Source organism: Panthera tigris, chromosome B2 (assembly GCF_018350195.1).
Source record: "Panthera tigris isolate Pti1 chromosome B2, P.tigris_Pti1_mat1.1, whole genome shotgun sequence".
Taxonomy (NCBI): domain Eukaryota; kingdom Metazoa; phylum Chordata; class Mammalia; order Carnivora; family Felidae; genus Panthera; species Panthera tigris.
In genome coordinates this window covers 142,083,419-142,101,459 of record NC_056664.1, presented here as the reverse complement: position 1 = coordinate 142,101,459, position 18,041 = coordinate 142,083,419, and the positions used below count along the sequence as shown (strand labels likewise).

General features: G+C 38.4%; 1 protein-coding gene across 1 annotated transcript in view; it reads left to right on the top strand.

Annotated features, from left to right (window-relative positions):
• The first annotated feature begins 97 nt into the window (after positions 1-97).
• The window catches only part of RSPH3 (radial spoke head 3), a 26,581-nt gene continuing 8,637 nt past the window's right edge, over positions 98-18,041 (top strand). The window contains exons 1-2 of the mRNA XM_007097263.2: positions 98-765; positions 6,578-6,665. Of these exons, the coding sequence (XP_007097325.2) occupies positions 299-765; positions 6,578-6,665 (555 nt within the window). The 5' untranslated portion in view covers positions 98-298. The remainder of the gene's footprint in view (positions 766-6,577; positions 6,666-18,041) is intronic.

Below are 18,041 nucleotides of genomic sequence, written 5' to 3'. Positions count from 1 at the left end.
CCCCCGGCCCTGGCACGTAACAGAGCTGGGAGCCCGGGTGCCACGTGTGTGCGAGCACAGGTGAGCAGCGCCAGGTAGCGGCGCGACGGGAGCAGAAACGGCCGAGGGCGCCCCTTAAGGAACGGGAGCACGTGGGCCTGGAAGAATGGCGCCGAAAAGCCAGACTCCAAACTGGGGACGAGGGCGGCCGCGGTGCCTGCCAAGATCCTCAACACCGCCCTGCCCGACTCGCCCGGGAGAGAGCTCCTAAGCCGCACACGCACCTTCCGGGGAGGCGTGCGCGCGCGCGCGCGCGCGCATGCGGAGGCAAGAACCGGAAGTTCTCCTGAGGACGGGCCTTCCCGCGAAAACCGCCGGCCGGAACTGCCAGGAGGTCCCGCCTCCGGGCGGAACTCCGGGTTGCCGGGCAACCGCGGTGGGAGACGCAGGCTGGCTCAGTGTTCCGTGGGGCAAGCCGAGTGTAGCTCCCACCTCCTGTCCTGGCAACTTCCTTTCCCGGCCGCCTTCCTTCTCGCCGCCTCTCCTTGCGTCGGGGAATCCCTGCCCTTGGCAATACGTACACCTCTCCGGCTCCCAAGACCGCTTAGCGCCCATCAGCTTGAAAGCCGGTATTCACCCGAAGCGGAGCGACCTGGCCGCGGGCGTGGCCTCCACGCTGACCGACCGCACCTCCCTGGCCATGGGCACCTACACCTACACCTACACCAGCCGGCCTCGGGCCCTGCCCTGCCAGCGCCGCCGTTACCGGGACCACCTGATGCAGCTGTGAGTGAGCAACCGGCCCCCTGAGTGGTCTCCACCTGCCCCTATCCCGGGACCTCGGGATTCTGGCCCCTTCGCCCTGGCGACTCTGCCCACGCTGCTCTCCCCACTCCACATCCTCCGAAATAAAATCTCTTCCCTAAAGAACTCCCCCGTGGCGTGGAGGAATGAAACAAGAAGGGGCACGGGTGGCCTCCCTTGGTTAACTTTTAGTGATAATGAGTTGCTGGCACGATCAATAACATGTACATGAAACCCCCTTGTTTCACAACGTTTGAGTCACTATTGTTGGCCAACTATCCGCACCTCACTAAGGGCATTCATGCACGTTTTCTTCCTTACTCCACAGTACTGTGAAGTTGGTTTTGTAACTCCCATTATGCACATGAAGAAACAGACTGAAAGCCAAATAAAGATCTTTGCACGCCAGTCTTTGGCCAGGAATCATCAGGTCATTCTTCCAGGCTGGACCCCAAATTGTATTTTTACATTAATGCGTTTATTTGCAAATATTCAAATATCCATATGTATTATCCATAATAACGTTTACGGCCCTTTCTAAAGCTTATAGTTCCTGCTATAAGCCTCAAATTTTGGAACCAGCAGAACTGCCCAAGAATGCAGACTCCCTGGAAGCTGAAACCTTTGTTGTCTTTTGTCCACCAAGGACTGTGCCTGACATACAGGGAGCACTCAAAACAAATTGTTGAATTAATGACTGAACATATCAGCTAAGTAACTCTTGATGCTTATTTCAAACATTTAGTCTAAATTTGTAATTGTCTTATGACAAATAAAAACCTTGTTTATAAGAAATGCTTGTCATGGGGCACCTGGCTGGCTCACTCAATGGAGCATGCAACTCTTGATCTCGGGATTGTGGGTTCGACCCCCATGTTGGGTGTAGAGGTTACTTTAAAAAAATAAAATAATTTTTTTTTTTTTAAAAAAGAAAGAAAGAAAAAATTCCTGTCACTTTAAGGAAACCAGGATGGAAAATTTAAATTTATAGATGGATTATTTATACTGTAAAAGGTTTCAACTTAAAAACACTTTGAAAAACACTTTCTGGTGTCTTTAAGTGTTGCTTACAAATCATTACTAGTAAATTATACCAACAATGAAATAAGAATAAATGGTGTTTCATTAGGAATGATTTTTTTTCATAGCTAGTTGATAAGCAACTTGTAGGACCTTGTTTATATTGACGCAATCCATTGATTACAACCATTGGAAGGAGTGTGTATGTGCATGTGTTTGATTTTTCAGTTTAAAATTATCAGTGGTGATTTTCAGTTTATAAAATTAATGAATGCTTGTTGAAGCAAATGAAAAATACAAAATAAGAATGAAAAAGGCAAATGAACTCCCACCCACCTCTATTCCCACTTCCCTTAACAATTTTATATTATTCTTCTACACCTCTGTACTTGAGGATATGTACCTTATATAGGAGGTTTATTTCCAAAATAGAATCATACTACACATATTAATCTGTAATTAGCTTCCTCCCTGCTTTTTACAACTTCTAATTCTTTTTTTTTCCTAATTTCTTTATGTATACATACACATATTTAATTTTATATAAATAGAATGCTATCATTTATCCTTGGGTACATTCTTAGTACCCCACCCTCTTCCCTTGTAAACCTGCTCTTCCCTTCCTCCCCAGAGGGTAAACCATGTTAATGACCTTACATGAATGTTTCTGGACTTTTCTCCATATTTGCGTTTGTGTACAAATATATAAGTATATACATACAAGTACACACAGGAGTTTTGTCTACTTCTTAGCAATGATAACATACACAATTCTCAACATCTTCCTTTTCTCAGTTAATTCTTTCTAGAAATCCTCCCAATTATTTTCAATAGCGTGATGTGCCCTATACAGATGTACAACGTGTTACTAAAATTTTCCACTACTGATAGATATTGGTAGATATTCAGATATTCACATATTTTCCACTATTGATAGATATTCAGTTTGCTTCAAGTTTTTAACGCAAAGAGGAAGATTTCAATAAACAACTTCATGTGCTGGCCTTTTGATTTCTACGAAGCAGATTCCCAGGATGGGATTGTTAGGTCACGAATATTTTTAACATGAACAGATGGAATGATATGCCTTTCGTTTAGGAATGTTTAAACATATCTTTTTCCATACATCCTCACCAGCAATAGGTGGTAGGGATTTTTCTTTCTTCTTGGCTTTTGATAGTGTAAAAACAAAACTAAGATGTTTTCTCATTATTATATTAATTAGCACTAGGAGGTTTTAATCAAGTGCGCGTCATGTTTAGATTATTCTATTTTAAAAGACCACTGGATACAACGTATAGAACAAACTGAGGGAGAAATGTTAACAGTTAAGAGCCTGAAAGAGTTTTGCAGTAGTCCACGTAAAAGACAGTGGTGGCAATGAGCAATGGATAGATGTGAAAAAGATTTGGGGAGGAAAATCAATAGGACTGCTAGGATACAGGGAGTGAGGAAGAGAGAAGAACCATGGATGACTCCCAGGCTTCTAGATTAAGCCAATTGGGTGGTTAGCAGTACCATATAATGAAACAGAGAACACTAAAGAAGTAACAGTTTGGAGTGGGAGAGTGATAATTGGTTCAATTTTGAGGTTGCCTTTTGAGATATCTCAGTGAGATGTCATTGAACATTATCAATTGGATATACATTCCTAGAGCTCAGAGGAGAGTTCTGAGCTAAAGGTGAAATAAAATAGGGAGTTTTAGGTATAAGGATTATGAGTGAAGTCTTTTGAGAATGGATATGGTCAGCTAAGGCAAGAGAAGGCTGAGCCCTGAGGAAATCCTTCAGTATAGGAGGAGCTAGCCAACACAGGCTGAGAAAGAGCAGTTAAAGAAGTCCTAGAAAAAACAATCAGAAGACTATGGTAGTGCCACAGAGGCTAGAAAAGAGAGTGCTTCAGTGAAGGAGTGGCCAACTGAGCTGAACACTTCCCAGGGATCAAGTAAAATGCACAGTGTAACACGTCTGGGTTGTAAGTAACATGAAGTCAGGTTATCCAACAGTGGTTTCAATATATGATAAAAAAGCAACTTACTACCCTTCTCAAAATCATTTCTGGTGGAGTACTATTATTGTGTAGGTCAATATTTTGTTTCATAGCCATACATAGGATATCATTTTAAAGAACTTTAAATTAGGGACACCTCGGTGGCTCAGTTGGTTAAGAGTCCAACTTCGGCTCAGATCATGATCTCACAGTTCGTGGGTTCGAGCCCCGCGTTGGGCTCTGAGCTGTCAGCTCAGAATCTGGAGCCTGCTTCAGATTCTGTGTCTCCCTTGCTCCCCGCCCCTCCCCCACTCATGCTCTGTCCCTCTCTCTCAAAAATAAATAAACATTGAAAAAAACTTTTTAAAAGAACTTTGAATTAAAACATCAATTCTATGTTTTTCACTATTCACTATTGATATTCTGATACTCCAGATTAAATTTTTATTAACATTTTTATTAACATTTAAAATAAATGTTTATTTATTTTAACATTTTTAAATTTTAACATTTTATTAACATTTAAATGTTAATTTAAATTAACATTTTATTAACATTTAAAACAATATCATTTGTGGGACACCTGGGTGGCTCAGTCAGTTAAGCAGTCAGTTAAGTGACTTCAGCTCAGGTCATGATCTCATGATTCATGAGTTCCAGCCCCACATCAGGCTTTATGCTGACAGCTCAGAGCCTGGAGCCTGCTTCTACCCTACTCGCCCCTACCCTACTCTCTGCCCCTACCCTACTCGCACTCCGTCTGTGTCTCTCAAAAATGAATAAACATTTAAAAAAATAAAAAATATATATCATTTGAAAATACATCTCTTTTTTTTTTGCCTATGTGAGATAATAGGTTTTATTTTTTTTAATTAATAATTTATTTTTTAATTTACATCCAAGTTAGCATATGGTGCAATAATGATTTCAGGAGTAGATTCCTTAATGCCCCTTACCCATTTAGCCCATCCCCTCCCACAACCCCTCCAGTAACCCTCAGTTTGTTCTCCATATTTATGAGTCTCTTCTGTTTTGTCCCCCTCCCTGTTTTTATATTACTTTTGCTTCCCTTCCCTTATGTTCATCTGTTTTGTCTCTTAAAGTCCTCATATGAGTGAAGTCATATGATTTTTGTCTTTCTCTGACTAATTTCACTTAGCATAATACCCTCCAGTTCCATCCATGTAGTTGCAAATCGCAAGACTTCATTCTTTTTGATTGCCGAGTAATACTCCATTGGAGATATATATACCACATCTTCTTTATCCATTCACCCATCAATGGACATTTGGGCTCTTTCCATACTTTGGTTATTGTTGATAGTGCTGCTATAAGCATAGGGGTGCATGTGCCCCTTCAAAACAGCACACCTGTATCCCTTGGATAAATGCCTCGTAGGGCAATTGCTGGGTTGTAGGGTAGTTCTATTTTTAGTTTTTTGAGGAACCTCCATACTGTTTTCCAGAGTGGCTGCACCAGCTTGCATTCCCACCAACAATGCAAAAGAGATCCTCTTTCTCTGCATCCTCGCCAACCTCTGTTGTCGCCTGAGTTGTTAATGTTAGTCATTCTGACAGGTGTGAGGTGGTATCTCATTGTGGTTTTGATTTGTATTTCCCTGATGATGAGTGATGTTGAGCATTTTTTCATGTGTCAGTTGGCCATCTGGATGTCTTCTTTGGAGAAGTGTCTATTCATGTCTCTTGCCCATTTCTTCACTGGATTATTTGTTTTTTGGGTGTTGAGTTTGAGAAGTTCTCTATAGATTTTGGATCCTAACCCTTTATCTGATATGCCATTTGCAAATATCTTCTCCCATTCTGTCGGTTGCCTTTTAGTTTTGCTGATTGTTTCCTTCGCTGTGCAGAAGCTTTTTATTTTGATGAGGTCCCAGTAGTTCATTTTTGCTTTTGTTTCCCTTGCCTCCGGAGACGTGTTGAGTAAGAAGTTGCTGTGGGCAAGGTCAAAGAGGTTTTTGCCTGCTTTCTCCTCAAGGATTTTGATGGCTTCCTGTCTTACATTGAGGTCTTTCATCCATTTTGAGTTTATTTTTGTGTATGGTGTAAGAAAGTGGTCCAGGTTCATTCTTCTGCATGTCGCTGTCCAGTTTTCCCAGCACCACTTGCTGAAGAGACTGTCTGTATCCCATTGGATATTCTTTTCCTGCTTTGTCAAAGATTAGTTGGCCATACGTTCGTGGGTCCATTTCTGGGTTCTCTATTCTGTTCCATTGATCTGAGTGTCTGTTTGTGCCAGTACCATACTGTCTTGATGGTTACAGCTTTGTATTAAGCTTGAAGTCCCATGAAAATATATCTTTGAGGTTAAAGAACAATGAGAAATTTGACTTACTTTTTAAACCTGATTCTGTGAATCCTTTCAACCCTTGAATCAAATTATTGTCAGTACTTGAAGGCAGACCCCTTTCCCACTGGCCATTTTCACATTTGTCAGTTAGCCAAACAGATTTACAGCCTAATTCCAGCTCTACCACTTGCTAGCTAGGTAACCTCGGGCACATTCCTTTCTCAATCTCCTTCCTCTTCTGTCAAATGGGAATCATAGTTCCCATCTGGAAGCTTATTGTGAGCAATAATTAAAATATGTGGAGGGGCTGGCATCTAATAAGCATTCAATAAGTGGTAGTCATTTGTCATTGAGTGTGTCAGAACAAAAATCTGTATTCTTAACATTTTTATCTTAGTCTAAATCCAATTAAAAATGAGTTGACTTGCATAGACAACACTCTATTACCGTAGTTATTTAGTATTTGCTGTTTTACAGTGCTGAAGAGCCTGTGCATCATGGAAACATAATGTATGACAGAAGGGTGGTCCGAGGCAATACTTATGCTCTACACACAGGACCGCTGGTAAGTATAATGTGAATATTCTAATACAGAGCTTTTCAAACTAACTGTGCTAACGGAGCATTTTGTTTGTTTTGATTTCTAATTTGTTGCAAACTAAAACTTTTGTAAAATAGAATATTGACAGACTACTGGAAAAATGAAATCTAAAAATAAAAAAAGACATGCAAAATACAAGGCTGCTGGTGATTGCCAGGGGCTGGGAGAGTGGGGGAATAGGGAATTAGTGTTTACCGGGTGCAGAAGTTGAGTTTTGCAATATGAAAAGAGTTCTGGAGATGGATGGTGGTAATGGTTGTACAACAATATGAATGTACTTAATGCCACTGAATTCTACACCTAAACATGGCTAAGATCGTAAATTTTATGTGTACTTCACTGCAATTAAAAATAATAATTAATACAAAGCCCAAGATTTTATTAGGTTAACAGAACTTTGTAACACTGCTCTAAAAGTCTGTAAACTTCTACTCTCAATTTCTGTAATTAAATTTTTGCTGACCAAACAGTTCATAGGCATCCGTGTAACATATTTAGGTTTGTTTAAATTATTTCATACTGTAATACTATTTTCATTATTTAGTCAAAAATTATTTTCTTTAATTCACTCAGTAAATATTTATAAAGTTTTAGCACTCCTGTGCTGAGTACCTAGGATACAGAGATGATTAGGATGTGGCATGATATTAAGAGTGATGATTTCTTGGTACAGAAATGAAATATAGTTCAGTTAATATGTAAACACTGTGTGATATATATGTGCCTAACACCACATGGTGACATGTGGAATATTAGACATTTTGAAGCATGAAATATACATCAAAACCACTAGAAAACTCACTAAAAATATGGATGTTTCATCTATACCCGAGATCTACTACATTAAAACCTTCAAGGGTTGGACACAGGAATGTGCATTATTAGTAACTTCCCTAGGCAGTCCTGGTACAGCCAATTCAGGGACCAACACTTGAAAACAACAGCTCAAATATGCAATATGGATATGTGTTTCGGCATCTTGTGGCAGTAGAAATGAACCCTGGCACATCTAGAAGTAAAGGAAAAAAGAGAATCACCATTTTTTTTGGTTTTTTTAAATTAATATTTTGATAATTTGATATACTTTTTTTTTTTTTTTTTAGTTCTCTAGTCAGTTATTCAACAATTTAACTAAAAAGTCTATACTGAGGGGTGCCTGGGTGGCTCAGTCGGTTGAGTGACCAACTTCGGCTCAGGTCATGATCTCGCGGTCCGTGAGTTTGAGCCCCACGTCGGGCTCTGTGCTGACAGCTTGGAGCCTGGAGCCTGTTTCAGATTCTGTGTCTCCCTCTCTCTCTGCCCCTCCCGCACTCATGCTGTGTCTCTCTCTGTCTCAGAAATAAATAAACATTAAAAAATTAAAAAATAAAATAAAAATAAAAAGTCTATACTGAGACTTCCAGTTCCAGACAAGCAGGGATTCACCAATCCCTTCCCATTCCTCCCTCTTTCAAGTGAAAAAGCCCCGGACATAGCCCAAGAAGCAAACATAGGAAGACTCTGGAAGTAGAAAGAAGCAAGGCAACTGCCTGGGGTCCTCAGGATTTGAGCGAGATAGTGGTGAGTTCCCTAAGTCTTCTTTTTGCTGCCTGCGTATCCCATTCAGAGCGCTGGAAAAGCCTGCAACCTGGAACCACCAACAGGCACCGGCCTGCTCCTTCTATCTATCCAGAAGACTAGGGAAGGGTAACCGAGCAGAGCAGAAACCTTTTTACTACCCCTCCTCCAGCCAAACCCCAACAGAAAAACTGTCCTGGCCCTCCCAGTGGAGTCAGCGAGACTGAGCCAGGCAACTGATCTTCCAGCCCCGCGTGGCAACACCACCACCGTACTCATTGGTGCTCTGATTCCCTCACTGAGGTGGTGCCAACATGGGTGGAGCAGGAAGCTGAACTTCCACTCCTACCCAGGGGCAGGGAGATGGTAAGAAATGGTATAAGTTGGCGCCCTACATTTGCTGGGGTGACAGCAGCAGAGCCATGAGGGAGCTGAATTTTCAACCCTACCTGTCAGCAACAAAGTGAAACAGGTGGGATAAGGCAGGGCTGGTCAGAGCTCCACTCCTCTGCACCCCAGCACTGGTGTCAGTTGATAACAGCGAGAAGCTGAAATACCACCCCTACCAGGCACCTAGTTGACCCTCTGCTTTCACATGGGGCCTAGCAGGATGCTGAACTTCCATCTCCACCCATGCCTGCTGCTAAAACAAAAAAGCGTGACTTCCTGCTACACAGATTAAATAAGATCCAGAGTGTCATGTCATAATACCCAAAATTTCCAGGATACAACTAAAAAAATCACTCATCCTACCAAGAACCAGGGAAGTCATAACTTGAAGGAGAAAAATCAATCAAGAAATGACAACACCAAGATGACTCAGATGTAGAAATTACCTGATGAACATTTTAAAGCAACGATCATAAATTAATTCAGCAAAGTTGCAGGATATAAAGTCAACACACAGAAATCGGTTGCATTCCTATACACCAACAATGAAGCAACATAAAGAGAAATCAAGGAATCGATCCCATTTACAGTTGCGCAAAACAACCATAAAATACCTAGGAATAAATCTAACCAAAGAGGTGGAAAATCTATACGCTGAAAACTATGGAAAGCTTGTGAAAGAAATTGAAGAAGACACAAAAAATGGAAAAAGAGTCCATGCTTCTGGATAGGAAGAATATTGTTAAAATGTCGATACTACCCAAAGCAATCTACATATTCAATGCAATCCCTATCAAAATGACACCAGCATTCTTCACAGAGCTAAAACAAATAATCCTAAAATTTGTATGGAACCAGAAAAGACCCTGAATAGCCAAAGCAATCTTGAAAAAGAAAACCAAAGCAGGAGGCATCACAATCCCAGACTTCAAGCTATACTATAAAGCTGTAACCATCAAGACAGTATGGTACTGGCACAAACAGACACTCAGATCAATGGAACAGAATAGAGAACCCAGAAATGGACCCACGAACGTATGGCCAACTAATCTTTGACAAAGCAGGAAAAGAATATCCAATGGGATACAGACAGTCTCTTCAGCAAGTGGTGCTGGGAAAACTGGACAGCGACATGCAGAAGAATGAACCTGGACCACTTTCTTACACCATACACAAAAATAAACTCAAAATGGATGAAAGACCTCAATGTAAGACAGGAAGCCATCAAAATCCTTGAGGAGAAAGCAGGCAAAAACCTCTTTGACCTTGCCCACAGCAACTTCTTACTCAACACGTCTCCGGAGGCAAGGGAAACAAAAGCAAAAATGAACTACTGGGACCTCATCAAAATAAAAAGCTTCTGCACAGCGAAGGAAACAATCAGCAAAACTAAAAGGCAACCGACAGAATGGGAGAAGATATTTGCAAATGGCATATCAGATAAAGGGTTAGGATCCAAAATCTATAGAGAACTTCTCAAACTCAACACCCAAAAAACAAATAATCCAGTGAAGAAATGGGCAAGAGACATGAATAGACACTTCTCCAAAGAAGACATCCAGATGGCCAACTGACACATGAAAAAATGCTCAACATCACTCATCATCAGGGAAATACAAATCAAAACCACAATGAGATACCACCTCACACCTGTCAGAATGACTAACATTAACAACTCAGGCGACAACAGAGGTTGGCGAGGATGCAGAGAAAGAGGATCTCTTTTGCATTGTTGGTGGGAATGCAAGCTGGTGCAGCCACTCTGGAAAACAGTATGGAGGTTCCTCAAAAAACTAAAAATAGAACTACCCTACAACCCAGCAATTGCCCTACGAGGCATTTATCCAAGGGATACAGGTGTGCTGTTTTGAAGGGGCACATGCACCCCTATGCTTATAGCAGCACTATCAACAATAACCAAAGTATGGAAAGAGCCCAAATGTCCATTGATGGGTGAATGGATAAAGAAGATGTGGTATATATATCTCCAATGGAGTATTACTCGGCAATCAAAAAGAATGAAGTCTTGCGATTTGCAACTACATGGATGGAACTGGAGGGTATTATGCTAAGTGAAATTAGTCAGAGAAAGACAAAAATCATATGACTTCACTCATATGAGGACTTTAAGAGACAAAACAGATGAACATAAGGGAAGGGAAGCAAAAGTAATATAAAAACAGGGAGGGGGACAAAACAGAAGAGACTCATAAATATGGAGAACAAACTGAGGGTTACTGGAGAGGTTGTGGGAGGGGGGATGGGCTAAATGGGTAAGGGGCATTAAGGAATCTCCTGAAGTCATTGTTGCACTATACGCCAACTAATTTAGATGTAAATTTTAAAAAATAAAAAATAAAATTTTAAAAATAAAGCAATGATCATAAAAAGTGCCTAGTCAAAAGTGAGTAATTATGACCATTCTTAAAACAAATGAAAAACAGAAAATATTAGCAAAGAAATAGAAGATCTACAAATGAACCAAATGGAAAATATAGAACTGAATTATGCAATAACCAAAGTTAAAAACTCATAGGACAGGTATCTTTCGTTTGGTTTTCAGACAGACGGCATTCTCTAATCGTCACTTTTGGTCAGATTACTAAGAAGTGCTGTTCAAAACGTCATAATACCTGAGTTCAGCAGAAACCGCTTACAATTGAGAAAATGCCGCCTCTTGAAACGGATATAGAAGTGGAAACTGAAGAGGTTTTAAAGATGGACCATCATATGGTACAGGAGCTTACAGACCTATGCTCGAAGATAAAGAGGCTACTGTCAGAGCACTTGGAAAAGTATAAGAGAATTGGAAAAGAACGGAAACGTGCAAACCCGGTCAGTCACAAAAACATATTACAGAAATAAATGAAAAACAAGAGAAACTCAGCATGCAGAAAAAAAGGGAAAAGATAGAAGAGACATCTACAGAATCTCTCCAAGAGTTGCAATCCATGCATAATAAGAATACCTGAAATAGATGGCAAAGCAAATGAAGCAGAAACAATAATTCAGGAACCAGTAGAAGAAAATTTTCCAGATTTGAGGGACTAACTAGATCGGCAAATAGAAAAGCTCATAGGCTACCAGTAGAACTTAACGAAAAGAAAGCAACACTTTGGACATACCCTAGTGACGTTAAACTGGAAGATAAAGAAAAAATTCTACAAGTATTCAGAGAAAGCAGGTTACTTATAAAGGGGTAAAAGTCAGACTGACCTAATATTTCTTTTGCAGCTCTAAATTCCAAAAAGACAATGAAGCAATGTCTACAGAGGTTTAAGGGAAAAATAATTTTGAGCCAAGAATTCTGTATCCTGCTAAGTTATCATTTCTATACGAGGGCAACTGGAAGACATTCACAGATATTCAGGAGTTAAAGTATATCACCCAAATGCTGTCCTTGAAAAATTTGTTAAATGATGTTGCTGCAACCCATAAACACCATAAGTTAAAACAATTCAATTGTAGTGAGACAATTGTATGAAAAAAAAAAAGGGTAAAAAAAAAAGTGGGTAAGCATTAAAGCTAGTTAAACATCATTAAGATTAAAGTGTTAGCTGTAGGGTTATAAGACTAAGTGCAAAAATAGATTTGTAAGTTCAATCTAAAATTTCAGTTTCTCTCATTGTAAACTGAAAGTGTGGTAAATGTTTCATTTAGAAAGCAAGTGCTGTTATTTTTAGTATGTAATGTAGATAAAGATATGCATGCTCTTCAGCTAAACATAAGTAAAATAAAAGGGCTTTGTCAGTGTGGACAGGACACATAGAGTAAAGGCAATCCAAGTGTTAATCTGACAAAATGGGAAATCAGTACAGTTTTATGTCCTCTATTTTTATTATAGAGGGGGAAAAAGTAACAAGTTTATCTATAATGTGAATACTGTGTAAAAAGAAAATTTTTAAATCCCTGGTTGGGGAGGTGGTAGATGAAAACCTTGTTTTATGTACATCTGGTCCAGGGAAAATCAGTAGTTCCTGCTTCATATAGTAGTTCATTATAAGTAAATTTGACACTGAGATAAGGTTCCAGGTAAATTATAGTATACCAGTTTTACGGATTGGAGAGGAAGTGTGAAAAACAGCAAGGAAACATAAAAATTAACATAAAAATAGATTGACAGAGGTGAATTATCACACTCATAGTCAGGCTAAATACCTCTGTTAAAAAGATTCAAATTGGGTCAAAAATCAGTCTCTGAACCTGAATGTTCACATTTGTACAAAACAAAGGATAAAGGAATTTAAAGATAATGAAAACCATAAGTCATAAAAATTGAAGTAGGAGCAACGTTTTTATCAGAATTTAAGTTATAACAAAGTATAAAACTGTAGTATGTAATATTTAAGCTTTATGTGGTAAATAACATGGCATTCATATGTAAAATGATCAGTATGTGAGTGGTAGTTTTACTGATGTATACATAGTTATTTTAATTGTAGACTTAAAATTGTTTCATTTGATGTACTTAATAAAGTAATTCTTAACATAAAAAAAAAAAAAACTCGTAGGACAGACTCATCAGAGCTGACATAGGGAACAATCAGTGAATTCAAAGTCAAATTGATGGAAATTACCCAGTTGGAACAACAGATAGAAAATAGACCACACACACACACACACACACACACACACACACACACACACTGCATCTCTTAAAAGAGCAAAAGGATAAAATTGGAATACTACAAACAAATCTGTACATATGAATTCAGCAAAATAAATGAAATGGACAAATTCTCCAAACTACAAACTATCAGAATTCACCTACAATGGAATAGATATTCTGAGTTGCCTTATAACTATAAAAGAGATTACATTTCTAATTTAAAGGCTTTCAAAAAAGAAATATCAGGCCCATATGGTTTCACTGGAAAATTCTACCAAACATTCCTCATTCTACCAAAAAAAATCCTCATTGATTTTACATAATTTACACAATTTTACACAGTCTCTTCCAGAAAATAAAAGAGGAAGGAACACTTCGGGTAATCAGCATTACTCTGATACCCAAAGCAGACAAAGACACTAAAAACAAAACTATAAACCAATAGCTGTCATGAATGTAGATGCAAGAATTCTCAATAAAATATTAGCAAATATAATCCAGCAATATATAAAAAGATCATATGCCATGACTAAGCAGGATTTATTCCAGAAATGCAAGGGTATTCCAACAATTGTACATCAATGTAATCCACCATATCATATAGGTTAAAGAAGAAAAAAAATCCCATGATCATATTTATCAATGCAGAACAAGCATTTAACAGAATTCGATGTTCATTGATGATAAACATAGCAAATTAAGAATTGAGGGAAATTTTTTCAACTTTATGAAGAACATCCACAAAATATCTACAGCTTACCTATCATACCTAATGATGAAAGAATGAATGCTTTCCCCCTTTAGACTGGGAAAAAAGGCAACGATGTCCACCCTCACTACTCTTATTCAGCATAGTACTGGAAGTTCTATCCAGTACTAGACCCAGATCAGAAAGAAAGAAGTAAAACGGTCCCTAATTGCAGATGACATTATTACATACATAGAAAATCTCAATGAATCTATAAAAAAAGCCCTAGAACTAATAAGTGGGCTGAGTAACATCACAGGTACAAGGTCAACATACAAAAATCAGTCATATTTTTGTATACAGAAATATAATAAATCTAGAAAGGAACACACGGAAAATAAAATTTTAAACACAATACCATTTACAATCACTTCAAAACACTTGGAATACCTAGGTATAAATCTAACACAACATGTACAGGATCTATAAGATAAGAGTTACAAAGTGCTGATGAAAGAAATCAAGACCATCTAAAGAAATGGAGAGATATGCCTGGACTGGAAGATTCACCACAGCAAAGATGTTAATTCTCCCCAAGTTGATCTATAAGTATAACACAATTTCTATCAATCTCAGCAAGATTTATGTAGGGCTAGACAAGCTTATTTTAAAATTTGAAAAAGAAGTATAAAGTGGTAGGAATCACTCTACCCAACATTAAGACTTATCATGTATGACATCAGTAATCGTATTAACACAGGGCAGTGGAGGAATAGCTATATGGAACAATGACACAGAATAGAAAACTCAAATATACCGGCACAAATACACTTGACTAATTTTTGACAAAGGGATAAAGAAGTTCAATAGTGGAAAAATAGCCTTTTTAACAAATAGTGCGGGAGCGATTGGACATCTGTAGACAAAAAAATTACATGAACCACAACCTAAACAGTACACCATACAAAAAAATTAATTCAGATGGATCATGAATTTAAATGTAAAATGTAAAACTATAAACTTTTAGGAGAAGCACTTCAGAATCTCGGGCTAAGCAGAGAGTTCTTAGATATAATACCCAAAATACAATCCAGAGAAGAAAGCATGGCAAATTGGACTTAATTGAAATAAAAAATTTGTGGGGCATCCTGGTGGTGCAGTCAGTTAAGCATCCGACTTCGGCTCAGGTCATGATCTCACAGTTTGTGAGTTCCAACCCTGCATCGGGCTCTGTGCTGACATCTCAGAGCCTGGATCCTGCTTCACATTCGGATTCTGTGTCTCCCTCTCTTTCTCTCTGCCCCTCCCCAGCTTGTGCTCTCCCTCTCTCTCTCTCTCTCTCTCTCTCAAAAATAAATAAATAAATAAACTTTTTAAAAAATTGAAAACTTTTGTGATATGGAAAACCCTTATAAGAGGATAAAAACACAAGCTACAAACTGGAAGAAAATATTTGCAAACCACATATCCAGCAAAGATCTTAAATTTGGAATATTAAAGAACTCTCAAAACTCAGGTTAAAAAAAAAATCATCCAGGGGTGCCTGAGTGGCTCAGTTGGTTGAGCATCCAGCTTTGGCTCAGGTCATGATCTCACGGTTTGTGAGTTCGAGCCCCACGTCGGGCTCTGCGCTGACAGCTCAGAGCCTGGAGCCTGCTTTGGATTCTGTGTCTCCCTCTCCCTCTGCCTCTCCCCCACTTGGGTTCTGTCCCTCTCTGTCTCTCTCTCAAAAATAAATAAAATGTGGGGAAAAAAAACTGTTGAAAAGCTGAAATTTTTAAATAGTGATTGTAACAAGAGTGAGGATGTGAAGCGATTGGAACTCTCATGCATTGTTGATGGAAATGTCAAATGGTACATTCCCTCTAGGTAATTGTTTAGTAGCTACTTATAAGAACTAACAAGTCTTACTTACTGTTTGAATCCACAATTTCCCTTAGACATTATCCCAGAGAAATGGGAACTTATATTTACATATAAACCTGTAAGGGGCACCTGGGTGGCTCAGTCGGTTAAGCATCTGACTTCAGCCCAGGTCATGATCTCATGGTTCATGGGGTTGAGCCCCACATCAGGCTCTCCATTGTTAGCACAGAGCCTGCTTTAGATCTTCTGTTTCCCCCTCTCTCTGCCCCTTCCCTGCTGGTTCTCTCTCTCTCTCTGTCTCTCATGAGACTCAAAATAAATAAATAAACTTTTTTTAACCTATACATTAACAAACATTCATAGCAGCTTTATACATAATAGCCAAAAACCGAAAACACATCCTGAGTGTCTTTCAATAGGTAAATGGCTAAAGAAACCTGGCACCTGGCACTTCAGTGCAATTAAGTACTACTCGGTAACAAAAAAGAAAGGAACTATTGATATATGTAACAACCTGAATGGATCTCAAGGACATTTGGCCTAGTGAAAAAAGCCAATCTCATAAGGTTACATACTATATGATTCCTTACATGTAACATTCTCGAAAAGACAAAACTATAAAGATGGAGAACAGATTAGTGGTTGCCAGGGGATAGGAATGAATATAGGATTTAAGAACTATAAGGGAATACCCAAGAGAGCTCCTTTGTGGTGATAAAACAGATCCCTCTGTTGATTGGGTGATAGCTAACATAAATCTGTATTTGGGATAAAACCGCATAGAACTATACACACAGACATAAACACAAATCAATGCAAATCAAATAAAAAATCAAATCAAAATCAAATCAAAAATCAAATTTGTGAAAACTGAATAAGATCTGTTTATATTTTACCAGGGTTAATTTTCTGATTTTGATATTGTGCTGAAGTTATATAAATTATATATTGCAGGAAGCTGAGTGAAGGGTACAAAGGACTCTACTATTTTTGCAATCTTTGATAAATGATTTCAAAAGAAAACTTTTTAAAAAGTTCTTTTTTAAAAAATATTTTGACTAGATTATGAAACAGTTAAGTAGGGCAATGTACTAATGTATTTCTACAATGAACTTACTTGCATTTATGTTATCCCAAATCTTTCCAGAGCTGACATTAATAGTTCTGTTCCAGTAAGAAAATGGAAATAAGTCAAGCATGATATTTGGAATAATGTAGAATGAACACGGGAAAAAAGCTTTCACTAGATGATCCCAATAATAATACTATGATATTAGTAATTATATTAGAAAAATGGAAGTATAAGTGATTCTTTTTTCTTCCTTTTTTAAAGAAATATGGGTAAATTATTTTATAATAAAAGGAAATGGTAACTACATAGAGGAGCTTTCCTATGTAAGGCATTATGTTAGGCTTGTTACATTATCTGATTTGTTCCTTGCAAACAAAAACATTAGATATATGTTATTGGTATTGCTGTTGTACAGAGAAAACAGGGTATCTGAAAACTTAGGTTGTTAGTCTGAGCTTTACTAATCCTAGTAATTAATAAACTGAAGACTTGGCATCTGAGCTTCAGAGCCCAGTGCTCTTCTTTCTACTATTTAACGCTCATATGGAGAGAGTTTATGATATGTTAAGTTAGGAAAAACCATATAAAATGTATGATTATCACAACTGCAAAAAACTGTGTGCATTTAAATGACAATAGCCAGGGTATTAGGGAAATGGGATTATGGGATATTTTCCTTTTAAAAATTTTAATGTTGTTACATTGTTATTTCAATTAAAATGTTTTGCAATTCTAATTTTAAATATTAATTTTTTTTCATGCAAAGTACTTTCATATTTCCCCTCTCTATATATTTACCTTGAAATAAGACAGGTTAGCTATAAGAAATGACCACAGGGGCACCTGGGTGGCTCAGTCAATTAAGTGTCCGATTTCGGTTCAGGTCATGATCTCTCAATTCGTGAATTCGAGCCCCACGTCGGGCTCTGTGCTGACAGCTCAGAGCCCAGAGCCTGTTTTGGATTCTGTGTCTCCCTCTCTCTCTGTCCCTACCCTACTCATGCTTTCTGTCTCTCTGTTTCTCTCTTAAAAATAAATAAACATTAAAAAAAAATTTAATGACCACAAAATGAGATATAGATATGAAATCAAGGACCTCTAAATACTGCAGAATACTGTGAATAATTATATTTTTAATGCCTTAGTCACCTGTTGTTT